General features: G+C 34.2%; 2 protein-coding genes across 2 annotated transcripts in view; one reads left to right on the top strand and one right to left on the bottom strand.

The window, feature by feature from the left end:
* LOC148312580 (pre-mRNA splicing factor CG7741-like) overlaps positions 1–17,285 on the top strand; it is a 17,721-nt gene extending 436 nt beyond the window's left edge. The window contains exons 3-11 of the mRNA XM_088276322.1: positions 3,171–3,272; positions 4,812–5,023; positions 6,098–6,213; positions 6,970–7,189; positions 7,670–7,778; positions 9,583–9,734; positions 10,518–10,694; positions 11,403–11,563; positions 12,410–17,285. Of these exons, the coding sequence (XP_088132448.1) occupies positions 3,171–3,272; positions 4,812–5,023; positions 6,098–6,213; positions 6,970–7,189; positions 7,670–7,778; positions 9,583–9,734; positions 10,518–10,694; positions 11,403–11,563; positions 12,410–12,554 (1,394 nt within the window). The 3' untranslated portion in view covers positions 12,555–17,285. The remainder of the gene's footprint in view (positions 1–3,170; positions 3,273–4,811; positions 5,024–6,097; positions 6,214–6,969; positions 7,190–7,669; positions 7,779–9,582; positions 9,735–10,517; positions 10,695–11,402; positions 11,564–12,409) is intronic.
* Dscam4 (Down syndrome cell adhesion molecule 4) overlaps positions 17,282–20,730 on the bottom strand; it is a 70,255-nt gene continuing 66,806 nt past the window's right edge. Inside the window, exon 29 of the mRNA XM_088276585.1 lies at positions 17,282–19,348. Within this exon, the coding sequence (XP_088132711.1) occupies positions 19,198–19,348 (151 nt within the window). The 3' untranslated portion in view covers positions 17,282–19,197. The remainder of the gene's footprint in view (positions 19,349–20,730) is intronic.

The following is a 20,730-nucleotide window of genomic DNA, read 5'->3' as shown; positions in this document are numbered from 1 at the left end:
ATTCCAATAAAAATTCAAAAAAAAATTCCATGGAATATTTTTTGGTGTTAAAAATATGCATTCAAAATAAAGATTAAAAAAAAAAACTCACCAATGTGTAATAACAGAGTTATCATTCAGCATATACGCCTTCGGCAGTCTATACACATTGAAGCATATCACTATTAGGCGCACTGTTTATTAACATTACACATACTGATGCAATAAATTTACACACCAAAAAATCACATTGTTTCCAAAAAAGAAAAGAAAATCGTAATACCTGCTGTACACAGACGAATGTTGGTTTGCAAATGATGTAGTACCTCTGATTCAGTACATTAGCACATTGTTTGCGGGAAGCGCTTAAAAACTTCTTTTACGTACTGTTGGTAGAGAGCGGGAGATACAGGTGTTCTATTTGCTTACTTTTGGTAGAGCGCGAGAGATACCAAAAATTATTATACAGATTGGAATTGAGTTTGTGGTTACTTGTGATTAGTATACTGAGGGTCGGGCGGCAGACTGAGTATAATTAGGGTCGGGTTGATGAAAAAACTGCCCGACAACAATGTGTGAAGCTTACTTTAATTTTGTCACCATTTAGCACAACCAATATGTCCACTTTGATTCAATGCTCAACTATTGCACAACCATTAAAATTGGTTGTGCAATTAATGCAGTACTGAGAAATATAATAAATAATAAATCCCTTACCGCACCCCAATGGTGCATAGGGCACTGCTTCATATAAACGCAGTGTTATCTCGATCGATTACACATGAAGGAAAGGTGATCAGCCCCAGCCCTCCACTTCAGGTACCAGTCCAGTGTAATATTGAATAAATATTAGAGTGAAAAAATCACTTATATTTATTAAACCCCCCTGGGAATCGAACCCAGGACCTCCAGAACGGTAGGCGAGCATGCTGACCATTATACTACGGAGCCGGACTGAGAAATATAGCTGATAAAATATCATAAGCCACTTTGAAACTTTTACAAGGAAAGAATAAAAATTACCATAAGAAATATTGCACACAACATTTAAACATTATGCAGCTTTTTTCTTTCCTTGTAAAAGTTTTAAACACTGGCTTACGATATTTTATCAGCTTTCAGATATTTTTCAGTACTGCGTTAATTGCACAACAAATTCCAATGGTTGTGAAATATCGGTAAGAAATATTGCACACAAAATTTAAACATTATGTTGTTTGGAGTATATTATTATTAATATGTAACTTTACACTTTTTTGTAAAACTTCACCCATAACGAGAAGTTCATTTATATATATATTTTTAAAAATAATGTATAAATACAACATAAAACAAAGTAATATAAACAGCACGAACTATATGAACAAACACAGTGAGAAATGTCTAGGTAGACAGATTATATCAACAAAAGGGACATTGCAACAATAACGTTTTTTTTTGCTGTCTTTATTTAAGTGGGGTGAATAACTTTAAACATTTTTCATCCACCATATCAGGAACCTACTTTTTGATTTTTGATTTTATTTGTATTATTCATAAGTATACTGGCAAAACAGTCCGCCTCCGTAGTGTAATGGTCAGCACGCTCGGCTACCTGAGCGTGCTGTTCTGGAGGTCCCGGGTTCGATTCCCAAGGGGGGTAAAATAAATATAAGTGATTTTTTCACTGTCATATTTATTCAATATTACACTGGACTGGTACCTGAAGCGGAGGGCTGATCACCTTTCCTTCATGTGTAAACTATCAAGATAACACTGCGTTTATATGACGCAGTGCCCTATGCACCATTGGGGTGCGGATAAAGGTTTTATTTTATTTTATTATTATACTTGTAAAAAAACATTTTAAAATCCCTATTTTAATAATCCCTGTTTATTCAAACTTTTATCCTCAATAAAATACCCGCTATTAAATTTGTGTCCGGTTGTGGTCCCGTGGTTAGTTTCGCGGACTCTTAAGTCAGAGTCTCTCGGTTTGTATCCACTCTACCACAATTTATAGCTATTTTTAATAATGAGCCGCTTAGGCTCACAGAAATGGTATGAAATTGAAATATTTGCGTAAATAATGAAATCACAAATATTTCTCTTTAAAAAAAAAACTTGAATTCACTTTTAAAACCACATAAATATGATATTTCAAACTACTCAGTGTATTTGGCCAGCTTATAGAACGTTGTAAAACTTTATAATATGCATCATTAAGTCTAAATTGCATATTTTCAATTTAATGTTTTTTTGCCAGTACACCCACGTTTTCTAATTTTATATTATGTGGCGGAACATACACTTATATGAAATTATTAAATATTTACACATGACTCATATCTTTACGACACATCTCTCATACCTTCACTTCTTCTTCCTACTCTCGAGTTGATCATACATTGGATAAAGGCAAATTGATGAGACTTATGCTTCAGATGACAGTCCAGGCTAATATGAAATATTATACTTATATTTGTTTTGAACCCCTGGGAATCAAACCCGGGACCTCCATCACGGTAGTCAAACTCAGTAACCACTACGCTATCAAGGCAGACTCCACTAAGTATTCGGCTGTCCAAAATTAAAACACAGTAAGGGACAATTTTTTTTTAGTACGTTTTTTTTTGCATTTTTGGACTAAGTAGAATCTACTTAGTCCAAAAATGTAAAAAAAACCTTCTACAAAAAATGTCCCTTACTGTGTTTTGAGTTTGGACAGCCGTATTGTGAATACTTACAACAACAAAAAAAGTTGTAATTTTTAAAAAATATGAAAAAATGCACATTCGTCAAACAAAAGTGTCTTGATAAATGCGCATGCTCCGAACCCCATGGACAGCTATACGCATCAACGAGTCCATTCGTCAGGAGTTACATTTGGATGGCTTGAATCTGGCCAGTGTCTGTACACGGCGGATTCTTCAGTTCTTTGGACACGTTGTGCGTGGCAATGACGGTAGCCTGGAACGACTGGTTGTGATCAGTAGCCTGGAGGGGAAGAGAGGGAGAGGAAGATCCCCACATTATGGATCAATCAAGTTAAGGCAGCAGCAGCCACCTCGGTGTTTGGAGCGCTACGTGCAGCACAGTCAAGGGATAACTGGAGAAGAGTCATTGCTTCCATAAGGGTCACAAATTTCAGTAATGAGGAGTAAGACGAAGAAGAATAATGTGTTAATCATACATTCTTTTTAATATTGCAGTCACAGTTCCGACTTATATATTGGGTCCGTGCAACGAGGACCATCAGGCATTTTACCCGGAGAATGAAGGAGCAGAAATCTGTCCAAATGTCACATATTTAGGTTAGTATAAATATAAATAACACAGCCATCAAGTCTAATTCACCAAAAGTTTAAAAGTGTCACATTTAAAACAAAAATCAAAAAATCTCCCATAGGCAAAGCCTGCTCAATCTACAATACAATATACTTTATGGTATGAAGATAATTATAATGAATTAAATAGGTAGAAAGGTTTTTTTCTATGGACTAATACAGTGGTGGCGGTCTGTTTTTTAATCCTCGTGAAAATAATTGATTTAAAACTAATATACTTTTATTTAACAAATGTAAAATCAGTTTTCTGGGTGAATTAGTGTTTCTTTTATTATTTTTATAACATTTCTTAGATTAGTTTGTTATTTTTTCCCGTGTTTCCTCTACCCACAGTCAAGGTAACAATAATCTTTTCATACTTTTCCATATTCTTTATTTAATTATTTTTTAAATTTCAAACATTTGGTTTGTTTCTCGCAATACTCATTTATAAAAAAATGAGTGACAAAGAAAAAACTCCGGACCCCCCGGATGGAGAAACGGATTCGTCACAAGCAACGATGAAGTCTGTCCCGGATGCGTCAGATTTCATCACAATTCAATGCCAAAACAAAACTAAAAAACAAAAAATGACCAAACGTAGTGAGAGGAAGTCGAGTTCCAACTCGGATCGTCTCGTTCATAAAAGTCCAAGTCCACGCAATATTGTTTCTAATATTGTTTCTGATCTCCCTACTCAGTCAATTTTTAACCCAACACCGAACTTACCTACAAATACGCCCACAACTACACAAACAAAAGCCCCACTATCCCGCTTATACAATGGAATGGACCGTGCATTCTTTTTATTTTATGACTAAACCCTGAAGAGGGCAACAGGTTATTGCTGAAACTAGTTGGTTTTTAATAAAAATGTGAGTGGATCAAAAAACAAAGTCTTTTTATTTCTCAAAATAATATATCACAATGATCCACAAAGTTAATGCTTTCAATATTCAAAATATATAATATATCCATTAGTTTTCTTGTTTCTGCATATTATTCAATACTTTAACCCTTATGGTGCATAGTTCACTGCATCGTATTGACATAGCGTTGTCTTTATTGTTAATTATGCGAAGGTAGTTTATTTACTTTGCCTTCAGCAATCCTGCACTTTAGGTTCCAGTCCAGGGTGGTATTAAATAAATATTGGAGTAAGAAATCATTGATATAGAAAACAATCATGCTTAGCACTACATTATAGAGTTTCTCTTTTAACAGATTGTTTTTAACTGTTGGTAGAGAGCGGGAGACACTTATAAGCGTTCTATGCGTTTACTTTTGGTAGAGCGCGAGAGACATCAAAAAACATTGCACAGATCGTAATTGGGTTTACGGTTACTTGCGATTAGTATACAGAGGGTCTGGCAGCAGGCTGTCTGAGTATAGTTAGGGTCGGGGTTGATGAAAAAACTGCCCGACAACAATGTGTTAAAAAGTAGCTTCTCGGTAAACTAAAAATTTAAATCTACTGTGAAATTTCCAGATCATATTGGATGATATAAAAATTTGGTAATTTTTCAGGTAAGCGAGGTGTGTACACCACAAGCAGTGGTTTGAAGATCGGCTATCTCAGTGGCCACCAGGCTGTGGACGGTGCGGAGAGAGGGTTCTCCGGAGCCGACTGCTCGGCCGTGAAAGATGCCTGTCTGAGAGGACAACCCGACTACCGAGGGCTGGACATACTGATCACCTCGCAGTGGCCGTCCCAAGTGCAGAACTTGGACGAAAGAAAGGTTTGGCAAATATTTTTTATCAATGTTGTATCTTGTTTTTTTTTTAATCGGATTGTGTGTAGAGCACCTCTTCAGATTGAGCTGTGGTTTCAACCCGCATCCACCCACTGCTGGGAGAAGGTCTCCTTTAATGTCTGCCACTCCTTGAGGTAGCACTACCCTTATCGTTAATTACACAAAGCCAAAGCGAAAAAAATATATTTTGAGATGGAGACCTTGGGAGAATAACATAGGCATTGAGGGACCTCAAAAAAGATGGTCCGACAACATAGTCTCTGTGGGGGGTAGAAACTGGCTGCAAATAGTAACCGACCAAAGGGAAGGATACGGAAGAGGCCTATATCTAGCAGTGGAGGACAGAAGGCTAAAGAAGAAGAAAGCGATGAGTCCTGCACTTAAAATTCTTAAATTGAAGTGGAATAAATTTGATGAGATACATATGATACAAATGAAGGAGCATATGCATTTTATTCACATACCTATCAAAATGGTGCAGAGAGCACCGTGCAATATAGAAGCAGTGTTATCTTGATTGTTAAATACATAAAGGTGATCAGCCCTCCACTTCAAGTACTGTCCAGAGTAATATTGAATAAATATCAGAGTGAAAATATCACTCATATTTATTTGACCCCCCTCTGGGATTGAACCCGGGACCTTCAGTACCGTAACCGAGCTTGCTGACCATTATACTATGGGGGTGGACAATATTACCAATATATAAAAAATGCTAACTAATCATCACACCGGTTTCTTATATGAGTAGGTAAAAATAATAGAATGCAACACCAGTCTGTCAGAAAATGATGCAAAATGCATTGAAACATGTGTTACAATAAATTTTAAGAAATATGTAGTGGTATTTACAAAGTAAAACTTAAATTAAAAATGGACAGACATATTACCACAAATTGACTGCGGAATCAATTAGTGAAATTCATTCAGTACATTTATATTTATATGTGATGTCTGTGAGGTGAGATGGCACATTGTTCATCTACCGCGTGTTTCGTGGTGATGTCCTATTGACGTGTAAAATGGACTGGTGTGTAAAATGACAGAATGTGTTTTCAGATTGATCTGGACGTGAGTAGCAGCTCCTTGCTGGTGTCGTGGCTCGCCATGCACACTCGGCCCAGATACCACTTTGTCACATCTCCAAAGCTATATTACGAGAGGCCACCATACAGGCAAGTTATACCCTATACATATTATTCATATCTATAGCACGGCTGTCCAAACTCAAAACACAGTAAGGGACATTTTTTTTGTAGTACGTTTTTTTGCATTTTTGGACTAAGTAGATTTTCCTTAGTCCAAAAATGCAAAAAAAAATGTACAACAAAAAATGTTCCTTACTGTGTTTTAAGTTTGGATAGCCGAGCAGTGGTCGGGCACCCACTACCTGCGGGTAGTTGAATTACCCACCAAGAGAATATGATGGTGTTATTTTTTTATACACTTTTGTTTTATAAATTAAATTTGTATTAGCACATGTATGTATTTTATTTAATTAGAATAATTTTTTTCTAAAAGAACTTTTACCCACTTTTTGTTTTTTTTTACCCTGTCTCTCAAAAGGTTGCTGACTACTGATTTATAGCATTTACTTTGTAGTTTTTCTTTTTTACTGAAATGTTAGTATATAAACACTCACTGACATTTTTGTCTATGGGTTTTGAGACATATCCGTCTCTTCACTACACCAACATTTGTCGTTGTTCCGCAATCCTTAGTGAATGTTGGTCCTCGGGCCGACCCAAAACGCATGTGATCAATATGTTGTGTAGCTGGTGTGTGACTAGTACTATGCTAGTTTCGCATTCGAGCTTTTACCCAACTACGTCACGACGCCTGTCATGTTGATAACAAGAATTTCTGCCTGTCATGCCTGCCATGTTGACAACAATAATTTCTTGGAGATATTAAAATTGGTTATTTTCCAGGAATGTGAACACATACCACAACAGCAGAGAGCTCGCCACGCGCTTCATCGCCGTGGCTCCGGTGGGCAACGCCGACAAGCAGAAGTGGCTGTACGCATGCAGCCTGCAGCCCATCCAGCGCATGCGCATGATGGAGCTGCTGCAGGGCACTACCGATGAGACACCATGCCCGTACCCCGAGGAGCTCATGCAGCAGACCAAGCCCGGCCTGCTGGAGAAGGTGGGTTCTCGCACTCTTGTCTCGCACCTTAAGTCTTCTTCTTATTCTTCATGAGTTCTTTTTCCTCCATTGCTGGATATAGACCTCTTCCATTTCCTTCAAGCGGTTGTTGTTTGCAGTTAGTTTCTACCCCCCACAGCGACTATGTCGTCGGACCATCTCTTTTGGGGTCTTTTGACACCTCTTTTGTTCCCCCAAGGTCTCCATCTTAAAATATTTGGGGTCCATCTTGTGTTTTGCAATGTGTCCCGCCCATTGGCATTAGAGTCTTGCCACGCAATCCATGATATCCTCTGTTTTGGTTCTATTCCTGATGTCTTCATCAAAATCACTTCATTACATAGTTTTCTGTTTCCACTTTTGTAGAGAAAAGTTATTGTATTTTATTTTATTCGGCACTGAGCTAAGCTGAATTTCGAAGCTTGTATACTATTTCATGGGAAGACTGATTTACTGACAGTTGGCGGTTTGTGGTTTTAGTACACGGGCAACGGGCAGTTCTTCTTTGACATGGACTCGGCGGATTCCGGAGGGAAGCGGAAACACAAGGGAGATCAGAAGGAGAGGAAGCGCCCGGAATTCGACCAGGGTAACCCAATCTATTTATTTATATTTCATCATGCACATAATTACAAATGTGCCTCATTGTGTTTTCTCGTGCCGAGGGCACAGTTTATGATATTTATTTGCAAACCCATACGAAATAAAATTACATTCTGACATCTCAATATAGATTAAGAAGAATTGCACAGAAATATGGGTATTTATAGGGCTTACGAGTCATAGGGTGGTTTTTTTGTTTTTTTTTCTCTTCACTTTTTTGCATCCTGCTTATAAATGCAAGGTCATGCTACGGGTAAGGGATTCTTACACTTTTACTATAGTGCTTTCCAGTATGCATTATGTGGGAGAAAAATAATAGTCATAGGTTGGTTAAGTGATCGTTTTACACACGTGTAACACTCCATTTACCTATTTAACACACCATTTTACCTACGACTGACACACTACTCATATTTTTTGGAAAAATTTAACAAATATAATTAAAATATTAAAAAAGTCATTTAACTAGTGTCGTAGATCCAGGCGGGATCGGCCCAATTAACTGCCCGGTTCGATTTTATCGCTTTACATAAAAAAAAGATAATATAACTAACTAACTAACTAACCATCACGCCGCTTCCCCGCAGGGGTGGGCAGAGAGAATCGAACGCCACACCACTCTGTCTTTGCAAACATTCTTTGCCTCTTCTACATTCATGCATCTCCTCATACATACCCGACGTATTGTCATTAGAGATGGATTTTTAACTTGTTTAAAAAAAAATATTTAAAGGAATAATCCACAAAACCTTTTTTTAAAGCCTTGTCTGCAGGTAGCATAGTAAGAATAGGAAGGTAAATGTGAAAAATAAAATCTTTCTTGAATTTATTTTGCAAGTGGCGCTAATTCATTTCGCAGTCTGGCCGCTATTTATTTCAGTTTAAATACCACATAACTTGTACGGAAGATGTTATGATTGTAATTTTTTCTTCTTCTTCTGGATGTTTCCATTCTCCTCACATGTGCATACCATTGTCTCCTTCGTTGCCTTCCCCACCTAACGACATCTTCAATTTCCCTGATCCTGGCATTTCTTATTCTATCTCGAAGACTCTTTCCTGATATTCTTATTAGAGTAATATGATTTAATTGATTTAGTTTGAATAGTTTATTTTGTGTTTTCCTTAGTGTGAATTCTTCTTCTTCTTCTTATTTTAGGACTAGGTCCTGTCATTCTTGGGTCGCTCCTGGGAGGTGGAAGACCAGCTATCCTTCCATCGTTTAGGTGGTCTTCCTGGGGGTCTGATCCTGCCTATGCTGCTGTCCTCTGCCACCCTCACCACTCGATCCGAACTCGCTCTTCCCACATGATTTCTCCAGAAACGTCTTCTTTCTCTTCCCCATCGCACAACATCTTCAACATCGCAGATTTTTCTTATTTCTGAGTTTCTAACTCTGTCGCGAAGTGTTAGGCCAGCAATGGGTCGTAGAGTCTAAGAAGGCTTTTTGTTCTCGCGGTGCCGGCTCTTGTTTCCGTGCCATATGTCAAGATCCTCACCTTACTCTCTTTCAGCATGTATTTGTTTCTCCATACAAAATTTTTTAAGCATCCAGCTAATGTGAATTAATTTTTATTATTATTGTTGATTTTTTTCCTGCCATCTCTATCTTCTCTTATATCCTTTATTTATTGATATTACAATCTACATATTTTGTCTGGTAGAGCTTAAATCACACGTAAACAAGTGGAGGCTTGGTAATAAAATAAAATAAAATAATAATGAAATAATGTTATGATTGTATGTTTATCTGCTATTGGTCCCCTTGACATGGATATTTTGTTCCTCAGCCACCTGTTGGTTCTGCTTGTCATCGCCCACAGTCGAGAAGCAGCTGGTCATCAGCGTCGGAGAGACCTGCTACCTGGCGCTGGCCAAGGGTCCACTGGGCCCGCACCACTGTCTCATATTGCCTATAGCTCACCACCAGTCCACCAGTCAGGTAATAAAAATATAGTAAAATCCTTTTCAAACAAATCGCTCACTCTTTTTAACAACGTCATGTATCAAAAATCGTCAATTAGTTGTACATGTTTTCAGAATGCCCAAAAAATGAACTATATCCCAGTAAAAGCGGCATATTTTTAACTTAATATTTACCCGCTACAGGGCAGAAAGTGTTGTTTTTGCATTTTGAAGAAAATGTATTGTTTAATTATCTTTTAAAAAATATACTAAATTTTTTATTATTTATTTAATATATTTACATTTTTAAGTATAACATAATACATTTTAAACATTGATACATATAGGAAACTTTTACATTTCGATTCGCTGTGCCTCTCCAAAAAAGAGACTGAGCTCTTGTGCTTGGAGAGGGACTTACGTATATATACTTAATTATATATTTTTCAAATGGAGAAAAAATACTCAGGTTTTACCTAAAAAGATCTGTTACACAATAAAAAGTTCAATAAGTGGCTTGATATTTATTTTTAATACATTTTATTATATTCTTAAACTTTAAAAACGATCTCCTGAAAAATCGAGTTTTTTATTGCATAGTAATCAAAGTTCTTTGATGACTTACCCATGATTGACAACCATATATTTAATAATGTTGCATATTCACTTCAATAGAAATCATGTTTTGTATTTATAAAATTACACTTCCTCGGGATCCTCTTCGGTTGACATTTGTAAGCAAAAAGTTTAGCTTATAGATTTTTTATTTATTGATATTTTGTATTGATATAATTGAATAATTCTTATTTGTAATCTACAGGCGCCCGATGAAATCAACAAAGAAATAAAGCTTTTCAAGAAAGCGTTGAGAAAGTTCTTCTCCTCGATCGGGGAGCTGGTGGTCTTCTTCGAGAGGAACTTCAAGACTTCCCATCTCCAGATCCAGTGCGTGCCCGTGCCCCGCGAGGCGGAACAGCAACTTGTCGAGGCGTTTCAAGTGAGTGCATCAAAATAGAGATTGCCTGTAGAATTGGTCATCCTTTCTTACACTTTTGGCCAAAGAATGGACATGACCAAGAACCAAACATGGCTAGATTCCAGTATAAATTTCCCTCATTATTTATCCAGGAATATTTAGGTTACTTTTATAAAAAATATAATTGAAAATAACATTACTGAACAAATTAAAATCTTAAACCTGTACTCCTTCATAGTTTACTGGTTAGCATGTTTGGGTACTCTGCTAGAGGATTTGATTCCCAGGGAGTAAAATAAATTGCTTCATGCACTCGAGCTGAGATATTTTCTTATATGTGAATTTCTGAAAAATTTTTTTTGCAAAAATGGTCCATTTAAAATTTAGTGGACATTCTAAGGCAGCAAACAATTTTTTTTACTAAAAATGTATTTATATTTTTCACTAAAAATTAGTTAAATTTGTTATCTCCTCCATCCACTTCATATAATTAATAATTCAGTTAATATTGCGTTGATCTGATGGAATGCCCTATGCCTCATTGCATACAAACATGTTTCAGAAGGAGGACAAACGAATTAGTTAAGTTTTATTATTATTTAAGTTTCATTTTATATGTATATATATAATGGAAACAAAAAAAAGATGATATCAGCAGGAATATGCAAATCCAAGGGTGAATTTGGTGAATTTTAGAGATGACTGTATATGTATATGTTTGTTGCTCAGGATGAAGCCGGTATCCAGGGTTTCCAACTGGAGCTGATCCCGGAGCGCACGGAGCTGAAGCAGATGGTCACTCCGGGCGCCCCCTACTTCCATCTGCAGCTGCCTACGGGTGACCAGTTCTACGCCAGGACTAAGAAAAACTTTCCCCTACAGTTTGGCAGGTGACTATCCATAACTTTATAATTAAATGACATTAAGCCAGCTACTCTTAAATTCTTCCATTAATGTTAAAAGTATATATTTTGACTTCACCCCTGTGTCGAAAAGTTTCAGCCATTGCGCTGCCTTTTCCAGTCGCAGCTGTAAAGTCTCTTGACCCTTTGTTTTAATGAAGATTTTATTTGGAAAAAGGAAAGTTTTTTTTTTAATTTCAAATAAATGATATTGTTTGCGGGAAAAGCTGAAAAGCGTCTTTTACATAGTGTTGCTTATAAACATTTTATTTTCTTACTTTTGGTAGAACGTGAGAGAAGCCAAAGAATATTGTACAGATCAGAATTGGGTTTGTGGTTACTGGTGATTAGTATACCGAGTGTCAGGGGGCTGTCTGAGTATAATTAAGGTTGGGGTTGATGAAAAAACCGTCCGACAACAATTTGTTAAATGAAAATCACAAAAAATAGTATCATAAGTGTTACGCACACACAAATATTACACGCAGAAAGGTCCAAGTGGGTCTAAGTGGAGAAAATTCAGATTTGTTAACATGTTTTGGGACACACTCAAAATGTTTTGAATATTGAAAGCATTACCTTTGTGGATCATATTGATATATTATTTTGAGAAATAAAAAGACTTTATTTTTTGATCCACTCACATTTTTATTAACCAACTAGTTTCAGCAACAATCTGTTGCCCATCTTCAGGGTTTAGTTTTAGTCATAAATTATACCCTGAAGAGGGCAACAGGTTGTTGCCGAAATTAGTTGGTTAATAAAAATGTGTGTAATGTCAAAATGTTCTAAATTATGTAGTGTAGTTATTTCTATGGAGTTGTTTGGTTTTAGGGACGTGCTGGCCAGCTCACCGATCCTGAACTGCGAAGACAAAGCAGACTGGAGAGCTTGTCAGCTCACCAAGGAAGAGGAAATAGAATATGTCACGGAGTTCCGGAAAAAGTTTGAACCTTTTGATTTCACCGTAGAGGAATAATATGTACAAAATTGTTTGCTTTTAATATTGACTGCTGGGTTTTTACTTGTAAGATTAGACTAATCAATGAAAAATCATGATTTTTACAAAAAAATTAAAGTAATTATTTTATAAGAGTATGAAATTTTGTGTAAAAAATATTTATGTATTAATTTTGAATCAAACACGGATTTTTTGAGTCTACTAAGTTGTATTTTAAACAAAAACACATAAAAAATTTATATTGTGACAATTGTTTCGTCTTGTTAGGGCATTATCAAACGAATGTGTGACATTCGTTTGATAATGCCCTAACAAGGCGAAACAATTGTCACAAAATTAATTTTTTATGTGTTTTTGTTAATAAAATACAACTTAGTAGACTCAAAAAAATCTGTGTTAGTATATAACTTTTGATTTGGAATGCATTTGAAAAGGGATAAAAGTAAAACACGTGATATTTTGTTATTTTTTATTGTCAAGTAACAAATAAAATTGTTAGGTATATAATAACATTGTTGTTTTTTCGTTTTTAAATTCTATTAATAACCATTTTAAAATACACAATATTTTTAATACAAGCTTAATATTTAAGTACTCCTCTCTCCCTGTTTATTATACTATGATATATTCTGACAAATTTTACATATATATTTCAAATAAAAATTATTTAAAAAAAAAATTAAAAAATATTATTTAAATGAGTAAAAAATGCATTAATTAGTACACAATTATGTTAAAAAACAATCACATATATTGTTATGTATTACATTTTTAATAATATTTATATTTTTATTGTGTTTCTCATTATTAAAATGTGTAATATTGGATGCAAACATAGCAATCTCCAAAGTAAGATTTGACTAAAGTCCGATCCAATTATTATAGTATTAATCAAAATGTCAAATTAATTGAAAATCAGTTTATGATACAAAAGTTTTATACGGAATGTGATTGTTTTACAGAATCATTAATAATAAATAATATTATCTGCCCTATCTCATTGAATGTACGTAATATGCGTGTAGAGTACCTCCCAGACATTTATGCAGCGTAATGTAAATTTCACAACTAAATTATAATTACTTATTACATATTTGAAGTTTTTTATTAATGTTTTTTTTTTATTAGTTATTATACAGACCTGAATGATGGAAGTTTAACTTCTGAAACATGTAGTCTATAATAAAACTCAAGTGGTAAAAAACGAAGTGTTTTCTTTAATCATTGTAACATGTCTTACCACAAAGTTAATGCCGAAACAATAAATAAAATGTTTTACTTAGTAAATACCACTATTTCTTAAAATCTACTGTGACACATGTTTCGATGCATTCCGCATCATTTTCTGACAGACTGGTGTTGCATTCTATTCTTTTTACCTACTCCTAAATAAGTAAAACATTGATTAAAAATGGATAGATTTTACCACAAAGTGACTGCCTAATCAATTAATGACATTTGAAGTACTAACTTTGTGATTTTCCATTTTATAATTAAAATGTATCTTAGTTTTAAAATCACTTAAAATATTTGATTATAACTTAATTATAATGTCTACCGAATTCCAAGCTAACCGCTTCTTTATCAAGACTAATTAATACTCAGTTTTGATAAAGAAGCGGTTAGCTTCGAAACCGGTAGATATTACAATTAAGTTAAAACAAAATATTTAAAGTGATTTTAAAACAAAGCTACATTTTAATTATAAATTATAATTATTCATCTCGTTCTTCATTTAAAATAATAATACTCTATTGAATATTTTTACAAATACATTTTATATTGAATGTTATATCAATCGTTAAAAACAATAAAAAATGTATTAAAAAAGAACTCCACCGACAAGACGCACAAGGTGGCTTGGCTTGGTGGGTCTCTGCAAAAAAAAATGTTCTAAATATGTAAAAATTGTGATTTAAATAAATGTATACAAATAAAAAAAATCAATTTATTCTGCAAATGAGGTAGCCAGCAATATTGACCTGGAAACACTAAACGCCTCGTATGATATATTCGTATGTGTAGGAACAACTTGACGTATCAACAACGTTTCTGTGGTTGTGCATATACTTTTTTGTACCTGAATATACAGGTAAATGTATGATGCGTTAATCTATCAGACGTATCGCGTACATTTGTATGGGTAGGGCAGTTAAAATAATAAATAAAATGTGTCATAATTGTGTTTAATAAAACAGGCCACATGGCCTGTAAGCCATGTGGCTTGTTTTTATTATTTTTTTCTTCTTGGTGTACCAATATGAAAAAAATAATTGTGCTTCTTGGCAGAAATGTCATAATTGACTTGAAGCTCATTCATTGGGGTAATAAATAAATAAAAATATAAAAAAGACCCACAAATATTAGAACATTTTTTCTTAGTTTAGTACTGTACTTAAAAAGTGATTTTATTATATGTAATGCAAAATGTATCAAAAAAAGATTTTTTTAACTATTATTATTATATATTTTTTTATACAGGTAACTCTAAAATTATTGGCAGTGTCTGAGCAACATAATTAAATATATTTGTAAAAAGTAATTCAGTTTCAAAATTTTTGGCAGTTTTATAATGTAATGCAATTTAGTTTTATAATGTATGGAAGTGAAGCACGGAGTTGGCAAAAGAAGGATGAATGCAGACTGAATGCAGTCAAAATTCGAACTCTCAGCGCGGCAAAATGATGTATGACAGATGTTCGAATGGTGAAATAAGGAAAGAATGCAACGCTGAGAAAAGCATTATCGACAAAATTAAGAAAGGTGTGTTGAGATGGTTCAAACATGCGGAACGAATGAGTGAGGTAAGAACGGTAAAACCAATTTATGTCGCGAATGTAATTGTAAGTAGGAGCAGAATAAGAACCAAGAAAAACTTGGCATGATCAAGTATGTCAAATGCTTGAAAGCGGTCGGATTAGGGGTCGGAATAATCGGCAGGTATGTATGAGGAGATGCATGAATGCGGAAGAGGCGAAGAATGTTTGCAAAGACAGAGTGGTATGGTGTTTTATTCTCTCTTCTAACTCCTGCGGAGAAGCAGCGTGATGGATAGTTGGTTAATTTTTGGCATTTTATAATTGTGTATGTATTTATAATCGATTTTTCAGTCAAATTACCTATTTGTATATTCTGTATTTAAAAAAAAGAGTATTTATAAAATAAAATAAAGTAAAGTAAATACATTGTCATCAAATAAAATTATAATTAATCCCGCACAAATTATTTCAACACAAACAATGTTTTGTTATTGAATCCTGTACTTGATCAAAACCACAAAGTGATATTAATTATATAAATAAATTATATGCAGTCGATCTTTCTTTGGCCTTATTTAATTTAACTTTTTCTAAAAACACTTTCATTTAAGCAAAATGGATACAAATATTTACTGACTAGAATTTGCTTGGCAAATAATTTCTCTCACAAATATGTATTATTATATTAATGCATTATAATACAATATCATATAACATACTTATAAATGCAAATAAATACATTGTTAATAACAAATTAAACAATAAATTTTACATAAATTACAATTGTGTGTGTGTATAAAAGTTATAAACAAAAAACATTTGATTTTTCCTAATTATCACACCTTATCGCATATATATCTTGATATAATCTTTTATTTGACCGATAATAAATCAGGAAATTAGTTAAGAACATTTGCCACATGAAAGTGCAGTATATTTATTGTCTGCATTGTGTACAAAAAAAACTAAGCGTAAGAAGTTCAAAATCCATACAAGAGATTAAAAATAGTTTTTTTTTTATCATTTGAAATTTTTGTGTTACACACATATTATAAAACACTTATTTAAATATTTATGTAAAAATATTCTCCCAGACGCAATCGCTCTGAGAAAGCGCATTTCAATAAATTTTGTTAACACGTCTTTAAACTTCGCATCTTTTGTCAACGAATTAAGTTATTTTTAAATATTTATTTTTGTGATAGATCAGTTATTGTGTATTGTCATCTGCTCGCTTCGTCATATATTATAACAGTAGTCCCCTTGGTATTCACGGAGGTTATGTTCTTATGAAAGGTAGATTATTCATTTTCCCGATCAAGTTTATATCCAATCAGTCCGGTGATGGCGGTTTCACTATGTTTAAATAGAAAATATCTCATAAGTTTGGGATAAAAATTGCAAAATGTGTATGCAAATATAAAATAATATTGCGTATAAAATATCCGCGAATACCGAGGGATGACTGTACTTAAAAATTGGAATAGTTACATCAATGTGTGACTTAAAATTTATTATAAGAAGTCAATAGAAAAGAACTTCTGAATAATATTAATTATAAATTACCTACTTGTGATTTACATAAATTATGATAAGTAAACAGTAATTCTATATTTATGGTGGCTCGTTTCTGCACGTTTGATAAATGAAATCGGATCTGCAAAAAGCATAAAAGTAAGGGTTGATTTCCAGAAAAATTTAATTCAGGGCCTTAAGAATGGTGGTAGCCTAATTAATGTGCTCTAAAAATGAAGACTATTGGGGGTAATCAGGGTTCCCATTAGAAATCTCAGATTCAGGGATCATATTCTCACTTTCTGTATCCTATTTTCATCCATTCATGTTAAGGCCATAATTTTTCTATAAAATACCATTGTTCATGATCATTCATGTGTTTAAAACAGCTTTAAATGCAAACATCTTCGTTACGTTTAGTAAAATTTCCAAAGACAATTAGAAAATAGAAATCAGGAAAAATTCTTTACTTTCCGTACTTTCTATGCTTTCATTCATTCAAGAAATGTAATTTTTTCAGTGCACTTTATTAAATTGCTATCATTTACTTTTTTTTGGATTCCTAATCAATTTTAGATGAAAAAATGACAATTTCTTCTCCAAAAATTTATGAAAATGAAAAAAAAAGCTTTACAATAGGAATACATCTTTTGACAGTCATCATTATCCTTCGTTAAGAAAGGCACAAGATGAATTATGATTCTGCAGATCCAACTTAATTAGTCAGGCGTGTCAATTTGAAATCTCGTCAAACTTTGAGCCACATTACGTTATGTACAATTCGTCATGGACTAGCATAGAGTGTATCTATGGGTATAAGTTTATTTACAATTTACAGAAAATAGCGCTGCCCACTTTCAACACGTAACTAAATTCACTCAAAACTACTATTTGTGTAAAATGTTACATGTAAAAATGATTTAATCTTATTGGTATTGTAACTAAAGCGTGATATAAAAGGTTACACTTACTAACAGTCATATAACTTTAAACAAATTAACTATCCAAGAAATAGATCATCAGTCGTAGTTTGAATGTGTTAAGGCGGCGGTATATCCAGCAAAGAATTTAGTATTCAGATTTATGCAGATTTTGCACTTCATTCTGGAATCATCGAATGAGATAGTTTTGAAGTTATAATTTGGCATGGAAAAGAAATCCCTTACAATCCAGTGTTTTCTTGCAAACTATGGAGATTTAAAAAAATGTTAACATGATTTGCGTGTGTTTTTTTTTTAAATAGTTTGATAATGCCCTCACAAAGTGAAACAGCTATCACAAAAATCAATAAATTTGAATGGAACCATAAATCGTCTTGTGATTTACATTAATAATTTTAAATAACGGGAGTATTGTGAAATGTGTTCTTGGTATATTTGACGGGATGCTGATAACGTAAGAGTGAAGGAAAGGAAGAATATCAACATTGGCTGGCTGGCTTTTTGGAGTCGCGTATCCGTGCTGGTACTAACTTGCGTAAGAGTGAGTTCTTTATGGATATGGTATACCGGCGCCTTAAATAAAACTAACAATATTTTTATTTATTAATTCGTTATTTCGCCTTCTGCGTGACGGTTGCCTATAAGTTTATTACTTATATGATTTCTGACTGAGCACGGAATATATAGCGGTACAATATTGGACCGAATAACTGATGATTGATCATTGGTGGGTATTGTCTTTGATTCTTCCAATCGCCAAGGCACAAGACCATCATACTAAAGATCCAGTAAATTGACACCTATGGTCACTAATTCGCACCGGCCCAGAACATTATTATTATTGATTTTCTCCGTAACAACCTACTATTATACACATTGCATTCAATTTAATATACTTATTTACTAAGATAGATATTTTTGATAACTCAGGATATTTTCACTTAAGTATTTGTTAATTCATTGTAAACGTGTTCACATTTAGTATCACCAGAGATAACTTCACCAGGGTACAAGAATGTTGCGTCATGATGGCATAGAATAAGGTATTTTTTACATAAAGATGAAAGACTGGGCAAAAACTGACAAATGTCTAGTATTTTGACGCTTGACTGCAAAACAGGTGTCATATGTTTGATTTCTGTCAATTGCAAAACGAATTCAAGAAATATTTTTTTCAATTGAAGTGATGTATTTTTCACATCTACCTAGGAAGGATGGGAATCCTGCCTGCAGACTAGCCTCTAAAATAGAGGCTTTGCAGGTTACTCCCTTAAAAAAACAAAAAAAAAATGTCCAAATCATTTTACACAGTCAATCTTTCATCAAGTACCATCGGGAGATTCAATAAAGCTTCTCCGGTGATGTTAAAAAACCTCATAAAATCGTCACAAGATTAGCCATTAGTTAGTAAACCGTTTGTTACGCAGTTAACAAGATTAGGTAGATTCAGACGTTGATCTGGAATGTCTCTCGCTGCAGTTTCCCGTGGCCGGTGACTCTCTTGCGGCGCGGTTGCGTGACAGTCTCGCCTTCCGTGTCATCGGAGAAGCGCGACGGCGGGTGGATGTGGTCGTTGAAGGAAGGATAGTTGGATATACTGCAACAACAGAACAATATCATACTTGTAACGGAACAATATTATACTTAATTAAGAAATAAATAAAAGGATTTACCTACTGACCTATTTATTCATGTAGGAAAAAATGTTTTCTCTGCTTGGTATTGTTTGAATATGTCGGTAAAGGTCTCAACCTGCAAAGTTTCCCATGTTCATTTTATTGTTAGACATTCTGGGTGCTTACTGGCTCATTCAACATTGTATCGGCGGAGATTGGGCAATTCTCCATCTACACTAAGTTTGTCCGGACGAGATGGAAGACGGCTGGGATGTTTGAGAGGACTGTGTAGTGGAGGTGAGGGGAAATATGAATAACAGTGTCAACCGACCAAAGTGTCCCTTTCATTCTTACATATCAATTAAACTAATTGGGTAGTTGAAGGCAGTGCAAATTTTACTCTGATGATGATGAAAAATTATATTTTAAATAATATTTGGACTATTTTTAATCTTCTTTCTTTGGGATTAATGAAGGTTGGCTATACTGAATCCACTTCCTTACGGTGTGGAGCCAGGACTTCCATTTTCTGCCTAACTCTCTCTGGTCTCAATCCTGCGGATTGACAGATGACATCTCTTTCTGCTTATAGGTATAGATATATCGTAGTCATACAGGAGAAAGTGACCAACTGCATTTCTTACAAAAATTGACTATTGGATATCTTACTAGCTTAATATTGCCCTGAAAAAATCCTAAAGGATTTTAAACTACGAAGTATAATGTATTGACTTGTCAAAAATGACTAACTGCATTGATGTTTATTTTCTTGCCAAGATAAAGTGACTTAAATGGCCCTCCTGAACATTTTACGTTTTGTTAGTTGGTCACTTTCTCCTGTACGACTACGATATGCCTATAGGCATTTTGGAGTTCTTTCGGCTCGTATGCTGTTTAGATTGACCCGTGGTATTTCAGGAGTTATTGGTTAGCTACTGACAGATGAATTGTGAGGGAAGACAGAGAATTTTGGATTCATGGGCCGGAAGAAACTTGGTATAAACGGAGACATGTACGCAAACATCCACCAATAGACAAGTGTACTATTATTTAATCTACAGTTTGAACAGAAGGTGCTGTGTAGGTATAGAATGAAATATCACATATTCAGTGTGTTTTAAAAAAGAAAATATTCAAGTTGTGATTGAAAAAGTGCTGTGCCATTTAGAGTGTTCTAGAAATAGTGCAATAAAATGTCTTGAGTTCTGTTATTGTATTCTTATTGTAGAGGTGTGTGCGGTGCATTAAAGAAAACATATCAAATATGTATAACTAGGGAACTCATATTCAATGTTAGACAATACATACTACAATAAATACATATCACAAATATTACCACGATAAGTTCTGCCAATTGGTTTTG

This window comes from Brachycentrus maculatus, unplaced genomic scaffold, assembly GCF_059751285.1.
Source record: "Brachycentrus maculatus isolate JH-2025_06_01 unplaced genomic scaffold, ASM5975128v1 h1tg000038l, whole genome shotgun sequence".
Taxonomy (NCBI): Eukaryota; Metazoa; Arthropoda; class Insecta; order Trichoptera; family Brachycentridae; genus Brachycentrus; species Brachycentrus maculatus.
The sequence above is the reverse complement of the archived record's forward strand: the minus strand, read 5'-3'. Positions and strand labels throughout refer to the sequence as shown.